The sequence below is a fragment of the Pelodiscus sinensis genome, chromosome 28, assembly GCF_052426305.1.
Source record: "Pelodiscus sinensis isolate ZL-2025 chromosome 28, ASM5242630v1, whole genome shotgun sequence".
NCBI lineage: Eukaryota > Metazoa > Chordata > Testudines > Trionychidae > Pelodiscus > Pelodiscus sinensis.
Window position 1 is genome coordinate 14,683,456 of NC_143079.1, and position 14,738 is coordinate 14,698,193.

At 46.6% G+C, this 14,738-nt stretch overlaps 1 protein-coding gene across 6 annotated transcripts in view; it reads right to left on the minus strand.

Moving 5' to 3' along the window:
* The window catches only part of LOC102447849 (tetraspanin-15-like), a 282,367-nt gene that overhangs the window by 189,489 nt on the left and 78,140 nt on the right, over positions 1–14,738 (minus strand). For all 6 annotated transcript variants that reach the window (XR_016348001.1, XM_089773762.1, XM_089773761.1 and 3 more), the window contains one exon: positions 1,533–1,718. Coding sequence is in view for 5 of the 6 variants with exons in the window: in XM_006129103.5 (XP_006129165.3) it covers positions 1,533–1,718 (186 nt within the window). In the remaining variant the exon portion in view is untranslated. The remainder of the gene's footprint in view (positions 1–1,532; positions 1,719–14,738) is intronic.

Here is a 14,738-nt window from a genome sequence, read left to right on the forward strand (position 1 = left end):
AGGTAAGAAGAGACCGTGGAGGTCTCAGCTCCACAAGTAAATGATACCGGCCATTGGGCAGGGCTGGATCCTGTGCAGAAGTTAAAACAGCAAATAGTGAGTCTGTGCAAATATACCATCGCAATGCTGCAAGAGCAGGGCCCAACGTTAGCAAGGTGGCAGGTGCTAGCTGGGAAATGTTTAGAGCAGAGATGGGAGAACACCACACATGCTGTGAATGGAGCTGAAGACTGAAGCTTGCACTTTAAATTGTAGCGAATCCATCGCTCCCTAGGACTTCAGGGTTGTTGCTATGCAACACACCATGGCCACTTGGAATTTATAGCAACAGTAGCAAGGAGAGAACAATTTTCCAGTTTCAGAAACACAGGCTCCTACCTCATGAGCGAAGGGAGAATCTTCAGGACCTGACAGGCCTTTTCTGCTGTGCCTGATCTCAGCAGCTCTGCTTCTGTCCAGCAGCTGAGCGTGGTGCACATTTGCACATACACCAGTGGGTCACTTTCCGTGTTCCCGCTAAGCTGAGCACTTGGGAAATGCCTCCCAGCTGATTCGCAGGGTGCCCACAGCTAGCACCAGCTGGCAGCATGTGTTTGTATGGGTGGTGCACATTCACATATACCTCAGTGCGTGTAACAAAATTTATTCTGCACATGGATGGAGACAATTAGAGGGAACATTGGTCAGTTCCCTGTAACATATTTTAGAAATGAAAATTCAATGCTCTGTGAAGGGAAGAGGGTGTGGAAGAGAGAAATCTGAGGCTAGAAAAAAGCATTTTGCAACCAACGAAAAGGTAGTTTGGAAAGAACATGTGTGGGATTCCCCTGTCGTCTCCACCTGTTTCTAAATGAATAGCTGCTTCTGCCCTACAGGAAAGATTTTGCCTTGAAAGGTTGTTTTCCAGCATGATTAATCTCAACAAGCAAGGGTCACGTACGAGCTCAGGTGTCATGCTCCCATTCCTACCTGGATGTACTACAATTTGTTGATGAGATATTTATATGCTATCTGCCACAATCCATGGGCTGTTTCTTGCTCCAGCCCTTCAAACGTATCCAGCTTCACATCACAACACTACGCGCCATACATCAAGTGGTGCTACCATTGACTTTGTTGTGTTCATCAACAGAGCAAGAGTCCCCTACGAATCTATGGCTAACGAACAAACGCACTCTTTGTGTAGCCCGACCGTCATTAGAATGGGACAAAGATTTTCAACAATACTTGGTCTCTACCTGGTTGCCTCGTAGGAATATTTTGAAAGGTCTCCATGAGGTAAAACTGAGTTAATCATCCAGCTTCCATTGAATAGGTTCATTGGAAAGAACTTTTATGAATGAAATACTACACCCTGTCTCCAGCCCATCTTCTCACAAAGAAGAATCCATGCCACAGACTGGAAATCCCATTCAATTTTTTTTTAAACCTGCTTCAGTATAGATTCAGGGAGATCCTGGAAAGTTAAGTGACTCTCACCCTTCAGCTTGTAAAACATGGGCCTACAACTCCACAGGGTCAAAAGCTCTTACCATCTTCAGCAGTGTTCTGTTGTCTCGGAGGGACCCAACCATTCCAATAAAGGAAACAGCAAACATTGTGATGCCCAGAAGGAGGAGAAGCACAGCCGGAGCTAGGAAAATCCCTTCCAAGGTTCTGTGCTTTTGTCTTTCCACTTCTGCATAGATTCCAATGCAGAGAATCACCAAGCCAATTATCTGCAACAGAAACACATACATTACGTCAGACATAAGGGCTGCTGCAGGGTTACAATAAAACAAACCCAGCTCTTATCTGGAGAGACAGAAGGGTGAGATCTAGTGTTAAACTCACCAGGGCCTGGTTTTGGTCTCATTTTCACCAACGTATCACGAGGGATGGGTTAGAAAACTTGATTTGCCATGGTAGCCACCCAACACCGGGCACTGACGTCTCCACTGAATTGCTTTGGCCCGGCTGTGGCGACCACAGCGAAGTGGATTTGGCATTAGTGATTAGCTCCAATGAAGCAAATGGAGTTCCATCAGGGCAGAAAGCAGAGAGAGCAGAATGCCTGGGCCTCTAAATTTGTATTAAAAAAAGACCCGTCTCAGCTTGGACCTTCATAGCCCAGTCCCCACACTCTGCATGCCTGAAATCCAAACTCCAATCTGGCTTTTGTAAATGATAGTGGGCAAACAAAACACACTCCAGCTGTGAACGTAACCCAAACATTAGGAACTTAAATGTGAAGCCAAAGATTGCAGCTCCAGCCCCCTAATACCCGTGGAAAGTGAAACACCCAGTGACAGCCTGAATTAGTGTTAGGATTAGGCCAACCCTTGCCTACAGACAACCCCCTACCCTGAAGCAAATTTTTTTCCAGCAACCACACATCATACCTCAGACATTCACCCAGGAACCTACTCCTGCTATAAACCCCGTTGCCAATTCTGTCTACACATCTGTACAAGCAGCAACACCATTACAGGACCTAACCACATAAGCCACCACATCAGAGGCTCATACAACAGCACATCCTTCTAATGTGATCTATGCCATCAAGTGCCAGCAATGCCCCTCGGCCGTGGCTATTGGAGAAACTGGACAGTCTCTGCAACAAAGGTTAAACGAACACAAGTTGGATATCAGAATTGGTAACACAAATGCCCAGAGGAGCACATTCTAACTTACCTGGGCAATCATGACAGGATTTAAAAGCAGCCATTCTTCTACAAAGGAATTTCAGGAACCAACTAGAGAGATATACCTATCTCATAGAACTGGAAGGGCCCTTGAGAGGTCATCGAGTCCAGTCCCCTGCCCTCATGGCAGGACCAAGTACCATCCCTGACAGATTTGCCCCAGATCCCTAAATGACCCTCTTAAGGATTGAGCTCAACCCTGGGTTTAGTGGGCCAATGCTCAAACCACTGAGCTATCCCTTCCCCTGAAAGGGCAGAACTGGCCGTCATATGCAAATTTGACACCGTCTCTCATGGCTTGAACAAAGACATGAACTGGATGGGCCGTTATATTCAAATGAAATCAAAAGCTAAATAGGAGACACTTGCAGCCCACTCAAATAGCCTCATTAGCACCGGCACTTCTGTTGACAGGGTTTCCCTCCCCCACTTCTTTTTCTGTTATAAATCTGGAGGTTCCACCTTTTTTTCTCCACTCATCTGAGGAAGTGGGTTGTGCTCACGAAAGCTCATGATATTATTTATATATTTTTGTTAGCCCCTACGGTGCTACAGGGCCCCTCTTTATTTTTTAGAGGGGAGAGGGGGTACGGAAAACCAGGGACCTTGGGAACTGATGCTTTTCGATCCCCAGCTTGAGTGAAAAGGCTCCATATTGTTCCCGCTGACACAACAAGTTATTATGTAAGGGACAGAACAGCAGGTAAATGAAATGAAATGTAAGAATTAGACAGCAAAGAGCAATTAGTTATCTGAAGGCTGTAGCAGCTTGAGCTGCAGCAGTGACATTTTAATACCTGCTGTAAGTCTCTGGGCTCAAGAGCAAACACCTGCTGCCTGCATTTTAAAGCTGCTGAGCACCCCCAAATCCTTCTGGATTCAACAGGTGCTCAGGACCTGTCATCACTGCTCAACATGTTCCTCTGCTGTTTACTCCATTTGGATGTGATACATTCCTTTGCTGTGCAGGGGTTTTTCTGGCTCTTCCTCATGGAATCATCGAATCGTCAGAGAATCCTAGGATGGGCAGAGACCACAGGAGTCATCGAGTCCAAAGCAGGACCAACCGCCCAAAGCAGGACCAACTGCAACTACATCATCCCAGCCAGGGCTTTGTCAAGCCGGGACTTAAACACCTTTAGGGATGGAGATTCTGTCCCCTCCCTAGGGAACCCATCCCAGTGCTTCCCCAACCTCCTAGGGACATAGCTTTTCCCTCATATCCCAGCTAGAGCTCCCTCACTGCAACTTGAGACCATTGCTCCTCGTTCTGCCATCCGTCACCACTGAGAACGGCTTCTCTCCAGCCCCTTTGGATGCTCATAAGTACAACTACAGCGGGAAAAGCTGTTCAAGAGGCCGTGCTCTCTAAGTTAGCTCATTAGAGATGCAACACTCCATTATGGATAGAGCGCTGGCCAGGGTACTGGGCTAGGAGTCAAGGGACATGGCCTCTGTGCCCAGATCTGCCACTGGCCTGCCAATGCGGGTGGGGGGAAGGGTTGATTCAAAGGGCTCTGGCCACTGCTACCCTTGACTGCCGCACCACCCATTTCGGGCAGCGTGAAGGGCTGGAGCAACTCACACTATGCTCCGGGTGGCACTGAGGGCTGGCATGGTGCACTCCGGGCTGGCTGCTCCTGGCCCCGCCCCTTCCACCTGAGGCCCCGCCCCTTCTGGGAGCAGGAGCCAGAACCCCTCTACACCTTGCCCAGAGTCCTGCAGAGGCTGTCAGGGCCCCTGGATGTGGAGCAAGTCGCTTTTCTGATGTTCGCAGCAAACAAGCAGAGACGTCTGATCCAAATGTAAAATACTCTTTTGAACAGGCTGCAGCAGAACAACCTTTTACTTTCTTGAAATCCAGAATCTTAACACACAAGAACCAAAACCAGAGAGAAATCGACAACAAGCTGCTCCATCGTGCCAAGAGACATGGCTGCCCAACACCCAGTCTCAGCTGGCCTGCTCCCCTACAGACCTTCCTAGCCTGAAAGCAAGCCCTGCAAACCCCTTCAAGAGCTAAGGAATGTTAAGACGGTTTTCAATATAGTGCCACTTTCCTTCTCTGTGCCTCCATTTCCTCTTCTAAACCCTTTGTCTGCCTTCTCTGTTGAAACTGTAAAGCTTCGGGAGCATGGATTGTCCCAGGTAGGGATATAAGCAAATGCTTATCAGATAGTCGGCTCAACTACACGCTCCCCCCGCTTGCTACCTCTATCAGCGAGAAAAAGCTGCTTAAAAGCCGCCCCCCCAGCACTGTCTTCATGGGGAGGGGTCAGGGGCATAATGGGGAACTAGCAGCGCTTCCGCCTTTGAAGTGTAGCAAGAGTGGGGCTCTTGTATATTTCAAAAGCAGAAGCGTCAGGGGAGCAGGGGGTGAATGGGGGATGCAAGCAGTCCCCCGCTGGCCCTGCACTCCCTGCTTCTGAAATGTACTAGAGCCCCACAGGGTAGGGTAGGACCTTGATTTTTAAGGATGTTTATGGATATGAATCATTTCATTAAGCATCACAACAGCCCTGCTGGATAAGCAAGTGTTACCCCTGTTGGATTCATATCCGTAAAGAGCACGGAGATCTTTGGATGAAGGCATGATATAAACGAGCTCATTACTAAACATTCTGAATCTGAATCTTCTTCAAAATATAGCAAAGGATGGTCAGAGGTCAAACAATGTGTTCTCTCAAGTCTAGCTTCGGTTTCCCAGGGGACTGGCTATAATTCTTAGGAACCATTCTACAGGTTGAACTTCACTTGTGTAGCACCCTCAGGCCCAGACCCGAACCAGAGAATTTGCTGAACTATGGTAGGTCAATATTGTCTAGCAACATTACCAACACTGCCACGGCTTATTGGCCTCTAAGACGACGTTTACGGGTAAATTAGAGGTAAATAAAGCACAGCACACTGAAAGCCAGGACTAGTTGCTGTAAACAAACTTTATGGGACCACGGAAAACTTGGACACACTCATGAGAAGTGGACATCTGGGTAACTAAAATCATGCCTGACCATGGATGCCGCTGGATCAGAAGATGCTGGACTAGAGGAGTTTAACCTGTACCACATGCACAGCGTATTAAAAAGATCTTCCATGATTCTCATAAGGGAAGCTTGACTTTGTCTACTAACCTAGACTTGCTTTGGTTTCATATCAGTCAAATATAGTTTCTAATATCCGTTATATACCAATGCCAAGCTGCAGAAATTCCATGTAAGACAGTGAAATTACACCAGTGAGATTCTAGTTACATGAGATCTGTGTCACACCCCATGTCTCTTTTCCTTAAACTGTTCCAAGCGGGCAGTGTCTTCATCTAGCCACTCAAGTGTCAAACTGGATTCTATTCCTGGCTCTACTATTAACATGCTGCATGACCTGAGGAAGTCGTGTCTACATGCGACTCAGTTTCCCTATCTATAAATTAAGCTAACAACATTTAATCACCACTTGAAAGTGCTTTGAGATCTATGGTTGTGAAGCACTATGAAAAAGCAACCTATTAAGAGAGTCTTCCCACATCCACTTCCTTATTGAGATAATCCTAATTTAAACAGAGAACACAAAAGTTTCTACAAAACAGTCTCCTACCAAGGGAAGGCTGAAAGCTCTACAGCTAAGAATAACCTCTTGCACACATGCAGATTAAGTTGATGGGTGACAATTTCTCTTAGCCACTTGTGTTCTTCAGATTGAAAGTGGCAATTAGTTCTGAAGTGCTTCGTAGTGTCAAAAGCTGGTGCAGAAATTGGGGAGGGGGGAGACATGATTCCTTCTCAGCCAGCTTCAAGCTGACATATGAAAAAGTCAGCAAGAAAACACAAAGTGCACTCAGTCTCAACAACCCTTCATGCTTTTGCAAGCACTACAGGGGACAGTTGTTTCCAGCCCCTTCAGTTTCTTTTTCTGCTGGAAAGCGTTATGGGGGATTTGAAATCCTGCAGTGTGAGAATTAGCCCAGTGACAGTCTGCAAGAGTCAAGTGCGCCTGGGAGGAAGCTCAAATGACTGACCCTGGGTTGTCCCCTCAGCCCCCCCGTGGTGCTCAGAGTTTGGGTGTGAAGGCATTCCAGATTGGTGCCCGTAATAAAAGCCCCCATGATGATGCAGGAGGCGAATGGGATAGAGCACAAGGGATGATTTCGCAGTGTTTGCGATGTATTTCCTTTTGCATAGGTGTTTCCAGAGCTAGGGAAAGATACAAAGGCAGGGTGAGCCATATGGAGCTGATTTGTCCGTCGGGTCGAGAGATGCTAATTTTGTTTGGACATATCTAAAAGGGTGTCACAAAGAGGGGGACACACAGTTCTCCTTGACATCTGAAGACAGGACAGGAAGCAACGGACTAAAACTGCAGCAAGTGAGGTTTAGGTTGGACATTAGGAAAAACGTCCTCACTGTTAGGGGGGTTAAACGCTGGAATGAATTGCCCAGGGAGGTTGTGGAATCTCCATCTCTGGAGATATTTAAGAGCAGGTTGGACAGACATCTATCAAGGATGCTCTAGACGGTGCTTGATTCTGCCATGAGGGCAGGGGACTGGACTTGATGACCTGTCAAGGTCCCTTCCTGTTCTAGGATTCTCTGATTCTATATTCTTGCAAGTTTCATTACGCAACATCTTTAAAAATTAATTTTTACTGTGCATGTGCAACCTTGTGGGGTGTGGCGTGCCATCCCATGCAGTGTCACTTAGACCACGTACAGAGATAGACTAGACTCTGTGGCTATGTCTAGACTGGCATGATTTTCCGGAAATGCTTTTAACGGAAAAGTTTTCCATTAAAAGCATTTTCAGAACAGAGTGTCTAGATTGGCACGGACGCTTTTCCGCAAAAGCGTCTGTGCCAATCTAGATGCGCTTTTCCGCCAAAAAGCCCCGGTCGCCATTTTCGCGATCGGGGCTTTTTGGTGGAAAACAAATCTGGGCTGTCTACACCTTTTGCGCAAAAGGACTTTTGCCCGAACGGGAGCAGCATAGTATTTCCGCAAAAACACTGACAATCTTACATGAGATCGTCAGTGCTTTTGCAGAAATTCAAGCAGCCAGTGTAGACAGCTGGCAAGTTTTCTGGAAAAGCGGATGATTTTCCGGAAAAACTGGCCAGTCTAGACACAGCCTATAGGATTAGCCAAGAGCCAGCAGGTAGAGGCTCATGCTCCAGACGTGGCAGGTTTGGTTCCACCTATCCACATTACACACGTGCATGTGGGAGGAAAGGGGATTGGGTAGAGGAGGGTGGGGACTGGGGCTATTTAAGCTCTGCCATGGGGTTTCTGGGTGGTCTTAGGCAAATACTTGGTTCTCCATGTAAAAAACTCTCCTCCCCTCACTGTCTGGACCAGGGCTAGGCAAAATACAGCCCGGGGGTTGTATCCAGCCCGCCAAGCCCCTGGATCCGGCCCGTGGACCATTCTGCCGGGACACTCAGGCACACAGCTGCCACGGTTTAAAGCACAGTCCCTGCAGCTCTCGGCTCTGCTGGGAGGAGGAGGTTTCATGTGATCTCCCCACCCCCAGCCCAATCCTCAGCTCCTTTAGGCTGGAAACAACCGGCCAATAGGAATTGACCCCACCCAATCTCCCAGCTCTTATTGGCTAGAAACAGCCAGCCAATAGGAGCTGAGAGATTGGGCTGGGCGATGGGGATAGCACAAGCCTCTTTTCCCTTCCAGGAGCTGAGCGCCATGTGGAGGGAGCAGCCTGTAGTTTCAAGTGATCTGGGGCTGCAGCAGGCAGGGAGCCCAGCCCGCCTTGGGGGTGCTGCAGGGCTGCTGGCCAGGAGACACTTAGGTAAGCACCTCCCAGCCAGAGCCTGCCTCTGGCACCCCTGCCCCAGGTCACCATCCAAACCCCTTGAACTTTCCTGCCCCAGGTCACAACTCCATCCCAGATGCTATATCCCCTCCTACACCCCTCCCCCAGGCCAGAATCCTCTCCCGCACCCAAACACCCTCCCAGACCCTGCACCCCAGTCCCCTCTCCAGGTCACTACCCAAATCCTCTGCAGTCGGCACCCCCTTCTCCCCAGTCACAATTCCCTCCCAGACTTTGCAGCTCCTCCAAGAGCCCCTCCCCCCAGGACAGAATCCTCTCCTGCACCCATACTCCCTCCCTGACCCTACACCCTAATCCCCTGACCCTGACCACAACCCCCTCCTTCGCCCAAACTCCCTCTCAGACCTCACACCGTCTCCTCCCCCCCCCCCAGTCCCTTACCCCGTGTGCCCTTCTGCACCCAACCTCCATCCTAGACCCCCACACTCGCTCCATAGTAAGGTGATCTGACTACTTTCCAAATTCTTGGAGTGGCCCCCCCACCAAAAATTATTGCCCACGCCTGGTCTGGACCATCAAGATTGCAAACTCTCAGACAGAGCTTATTACTATGAGTATATAGAGCACTGAGCCCCAAAAAATCTCTGCTCTTATTTGTCGCCTGTACCACTACTGTCGCATTACTGCTTTATAAAGCAGCCCTCTGGGAAAGAAAGGGTTTCTGATGTTATTGCTAGAAATATATTTCTTTGACGCTATTCACCATAATATTAACATTACAATGCAGAAATAAAATTGCAGAAGTGACAACTGAACTCTTCCTTTGCATCGCAAAGGTATCAGTGACGTGTTTTCGCCTTTCCAAGCCAGCCACAGAGTTTTACTGCTTCTCATTCAGTGTCTCTCTAGTGTTTTCATGCTAATTTATGTTGATATGCCAGGCCTTAACTTTCACACATGTTCAATCTTGCTCATTCCTGGAGATTTTTTAAAATTGTAGTCAGATTATTTCTGGAGTATAATTAATGGCTGGTTATGTCCATCAATCGCTGTCTACATTCAGACTTTTCTCTTAAAGGAAATTAAATCGATAGCAAAGTGAGGATTTCACTCAGGATACTTTTAGCTATTTAAAGTCAAACTGGCAGAAGTAATTCTGAAAAATGTCCTTTAATCATCATTTTATCTTTAGATTCTACTTTTATCTACCAATATTGTGCAATGAGGCGAGGTTTGGCTTAAAGTTAGTTTAAATCTTATCTGACGTTCCAGACAATATATCAAGATTTGGACAATGAAGACAAATACAAAAAAAACCCAAGTCATGGCTACGTCTTTGATCAGGTTCTTTACTGTTTCTAATCTTTGTGTCACTGTTTGAAGTGGATCAGACCTGAACACTTAATTTTTTTTAATTGATTAGTCTATTCATAATTAATTATTCAACAATTGTGTGTCAGATTTGGAAGCTGGTTGAAGAGCTGCTTATGTACCCTAGCAACAAAATCTCAATTTCCATTAATTACTGAAAGCTTGTGAAACTGACAAAGCAGGACCAAACAAGATATACCCAGTGTGCCACGCTACCCATGCATATAAACCCAAACAGGTGTTTGGCACTTGGGCACCTGCATTTTGCATGCTGCTTTAAAACACAGCCCTTCTGGGACTCAGCTCAACTAGGTATATCTGAAGCAGGGTTTATTCAAGACACATACCAAAATACAGGCAGCTCACACTTTTTTACACTCTTCTATTTGGAGGGTGTGGTTTTGTAAGGAGACGTGGGCAAAAATTTTGGAGTTATTCCCTCCCCCCCCCGCCATGCAGATTTGGGGAAACAGCAATTTTGCAAATTCACTTCAGTTTTGCCAGCTGTTTTGATACCAAACCAAATACCAATATTTTTCTTGAAAATGGCTTTTCATTTAGAAATTTATTTGGCTTTTATTAAAACATTTTTTTTAAAAAATCCAAATATGATAAAATGTTTCATTTCACCCCAAACTAATTTTTATTTTTATTGTTTTTTGCATTGCCATTGGGGAAAAAAACCCACAGTTCTTTGCCCAGCTCCAGTTGTAAGCACTTTCCCTATCAGAGTCCTGAACCCCTCGCTGACCTCCAGTGATGGATTATAGCGCTGCCAACAGGCACCTGCTCCCCCTTCTTACAGATTAAAGCCGATTCCTGCGGTGGTGCTCACTCACCCTCTGAGCGCACCCTGGTGGCTGTGCGGGATGTTTTCGCTGCTACCTTTGGCTTCAGAACCCCCTGCTGGCCGCGGGCCTCTCCCCCAGAGGCTTCTGTGGCTCAGCCTGAGTCCCCTAAGTTCAGAATCTCTTCAGAAATCATGGACATGTCCAACCCAACCTGCCCTCTTGGGCGACTCCATCTCTACTGACAATAAGGCGGGAAACAGAGTCAATGAGACCTTCCACCCTGCACCTGGGAGCGAGCGTCGCAGGAGAGACAGACTCACCCTCGCAGGGATCCCGCTAGTACACTAAAAATAGTAGCATTGTCCTACCAGCTCAGGCAGCTCATACCTACTTGATCCAGTGGGTCCAAGCTAGCCTAACTCTCCACTAGCACCACCAAGTCCTCACAGCCCGGCTTGGCATACTAGCTGATCAGAGGCCATTTGTTAGCTTCTACGGAACCAAACTGAACTTGGGATTGGCTGCAGCAGCCTGATCCTATGAGGTATTGAAGAGTGCATCCACTCAGCCTCGTCCAACCACAGACCCAGCAAGTGTGAACCCACGCTCCAGCACAGCAAGGGGCAGGCCACATGCAGCCCATCGGGGGCTATGTGTGGCCTGCAAGACATTTTGTTTACCGTTGCCCATGCGCAGCGATGGCAGAGTCCACTGGTTTCCATCTGGTATTACTAAAGTGACATGTGACGTGAGAACATAAAAATGGCCGTCGAGCCCAGAATCCTGTCATCCGACAGCGGCCTATGCCAGGTGCCCCCGAGGGAGTGAACAGAACAGAGAATCATCAAGTGATCCCTCCCCTACTGCCCATTCACAACTTCTGATAAACAGTCAAGGGACACCATCCCTGCCCATCCTGGCTAATAGCCATTGACGGACCTAACGTCAAATCTACTCCAGCTCTTTTTTGAACCCTGTTATAGTCTTGGCCTTCACAGCATCCTCTGGTGAAGAGTTTCACACTTTGTGCGTTGTGTGAAGAAAAACTTCCTTTTGCTTGTTTTAAACCTGCTACCTATTCATTTATTTTGGCAACCCCTAGCTCATGTTATAGTAAATAACTCTTCTTTCTTCACTTTCTCCACACAAGTCATGATTTCATATATCTCTATCATACCCCCCTTAATCATCTCTTTTCCCAGATGAAAAGTCCCAGTCTTACTAATCTCTCCTGATATGGCTGCTGCTCCATACCCCTAACCATTTTTGTTGCCCTTTTCTGAACTTTTTCCAATGCCACAATATCCTTTTTCAGATGAGGTGACCACACCGTCAGATAGTTTTCAAGATGTGGGCATACCATGGGTTTATATAGAGGCAATAAAATAATCTCTTAGAATCCTAGAATCCTAGGGTTGGAAGAGACCGCAGGAGGTCATCGAGTCCAGCCCCCTGCCCAAAGCAGGACCAACCCCAACACAATCATCGCATAGAGAGTCTTATTCTCCATCCCTTTTTAAACTATTCCCAACATTCTTATTTGCCTTTCTGACAGCTGATGCAAATGGAGAGGATGTTTTCACAATGACTCCAAAACCTCTCTCTCTCGAGTGGGAAAGCTAATTTAGTCCCCATCATGTCATATGTATAATTTGGAAAACTTAATCCCATATGAATTTACTTTGCATTTTATCAACATGCTGATTGCACGCAAGACTGGCTGTAAGAGCCGTGCACTCCTTCTGCATCCAAAGTGCGGCTATGGTTCACTCGGCACTTCCCACAAATTTTAGGATACAAGTACAAATAGCAAAACTACCCTATCCCGGGAGACCATCCTGGGTATGACGATTTTGCAGCCCACTGAGACAAAGGAGGGCTCTTCACTAGCTGAGGTGGCCCATCAGTTCTCCAGCCCAAGGCAATGGGATGTCATATCTACATAATGATTCAAAATGCCAAGTATCATAAAACTCTCTTATCTCCAAGGAGGTATTGAGAGTCTTACTTGATGCTGAAGTGCTTTGAGATCCTGTGATGAAAGGCATGAATCAGGGAAGAACAACTATTACTGCCGGCAATGAACACATTCAAGTAGAGCTTTCTTTACATTGCTCAAATTAAAGAGAGACCTGTGTGTCTCATGTGTACTATAAGAAATTGCAACCTTTATTCTAAGCACGACAGAGGAGCAAAGGAATCAAAGTTGGCAAATATTGAACTGATACGCTGCGGAAAATCTCGAAGTGCTTCTTCCCATCAAACACCAGTTTAATTTCATTTTGTAAAAGGTCAGCCATTCGAACCGATACAGCTTTCTCCGTGTCTAGCTTTCTCCATGCATGGACAGTGGTGCATCATCAGCTGCTTCACATTTTAAACACTTCTGAGCCCTTTACTCATTTTGGAGTATTTTTCCTTCACAGTCAATCTACGCTGTGCCAATCAAATCTGCTCACTCTATCTGTTTGAGTTTAATGTGAGTTCTGAGGAAAATAACTGTGTTCCAACACTGTGAAGGTTCATATGTTGTTATTCCAGATCGGCTCCAAGAAAGACGACACCCTCCCTGGCTTGGGGCCTCCAGGCACGTACTCCAGGCTCAGCTATTGTTGTGCCTGCCACCCCCTTTGTTACCGGAGAACCTGCAGTCCAATTCTCTAGGTGCCAAAATTAGTGCGATCTTTTATAGTCTTCTCCCCAGCACGTTCCACAGAATCCCTTGGAAGGTGCGAACCTTCTAGGTTACAGCCTACTCTTTGGGGCACATGACCATGAAAGTAAATAGACAAAGAGCTAGTCAAAAGTTTCTAACTCGGTGACTCTTTACTCAAGAGATAAAGCACAAGTGGAAATAGAACATTTAGAAATCAAAGCCCCTGAATGTAATGCCCCTTACTGGATCTCACCTTTCCCTCGGGCATCAGTCTGTGTTTAGGTAGCCATGGGTTCCTCATCTCCCCCAAATCAGTTTCCCCTTAGCTTGAGCTGATGAAAACGGTCAAAGACTCTGAGTAGAACAGCTCCTGCTCTGTGGTAGCCTTCCAGGTTTCTCTGTCATGTGGCTTGTAGGGCAGCCTACACAGATGAGTCTAGACTTCTATAAGCTGGCTTCACTGCCAGATTCCCAACATAACTGGTTCTGCAGGGGGGAAGCTAAGAGCCAACCTTTTGTCTAGAGTGCTTCTATTTGTATGAAGAACCATCCAGGCTACATGGCCCTCTCTTGTTAACTCTGTCTCCCTCTATCCTTTGGAATTCCAGCCCAATATGGGCCCTCAAAAAAAGTCAACAGCAGCAAAGTTATTTCGATGGAGTCACTTTGCTTTATTAATTTATTCAAAGATGCCTAAAAGATTACAGTAGTTCCCTTACAGAATGCATACGGATGCGTAGCTGTGTTTTGTACTAGCCTATCCTCAATTTCACTTGGTTTTCCCTATTTCCGAGGTGAGGCACAGCAATTTATAATTACGGAACTACCGATACAAAGTTCACGTCCCTGAACTGGGTTAAATTGACATTAAGAGGCTGTCATGTTGGCGCTCCTTCAGCCCTCTTGGTAGTTATTACACAGGCAGAAGCTTGCATGGGAGCTGAACGAAAGAGAAGGTTACAAGAAGGCATCAAGCTAAAAAACAGATGACTGATTGGAGATGGATTTCCTTACCATCAAATAAGCTTTTGGCAGGTCACTAGAGTTTTCTAGGAGATGTAAGCAAGGGCACGTGGCTGTGTAGGGTCCAATGGCATTTCTAGGAAGAGCAGTGATGTTCAAAGTACCCTAACACCCTGGCCAAATTCCCATTTGCATGATTACATCTATGATGGGCCGTTACATATGCTTTATGAAAACATGCTTGTGACATGAATATGTCATGCCTGAGCTATGCTTTAAGCAAGTTGTCTCATGTAACATATCATTGGAAAGGTTGTGATTTATGGAATATGATTATCCCACTCGTATGCAAGTATCATGTTTGTAGGTGAAGTTAGTCATACTGACCCCTGCATCTGTATTACATATTTGCTGCTATGAGTCATTCTGATGCCTGGCCCAGACGACAATGGAAAAACGAGGCAGTGCTGATGGCCCATCAGCGAGAAACAGTAC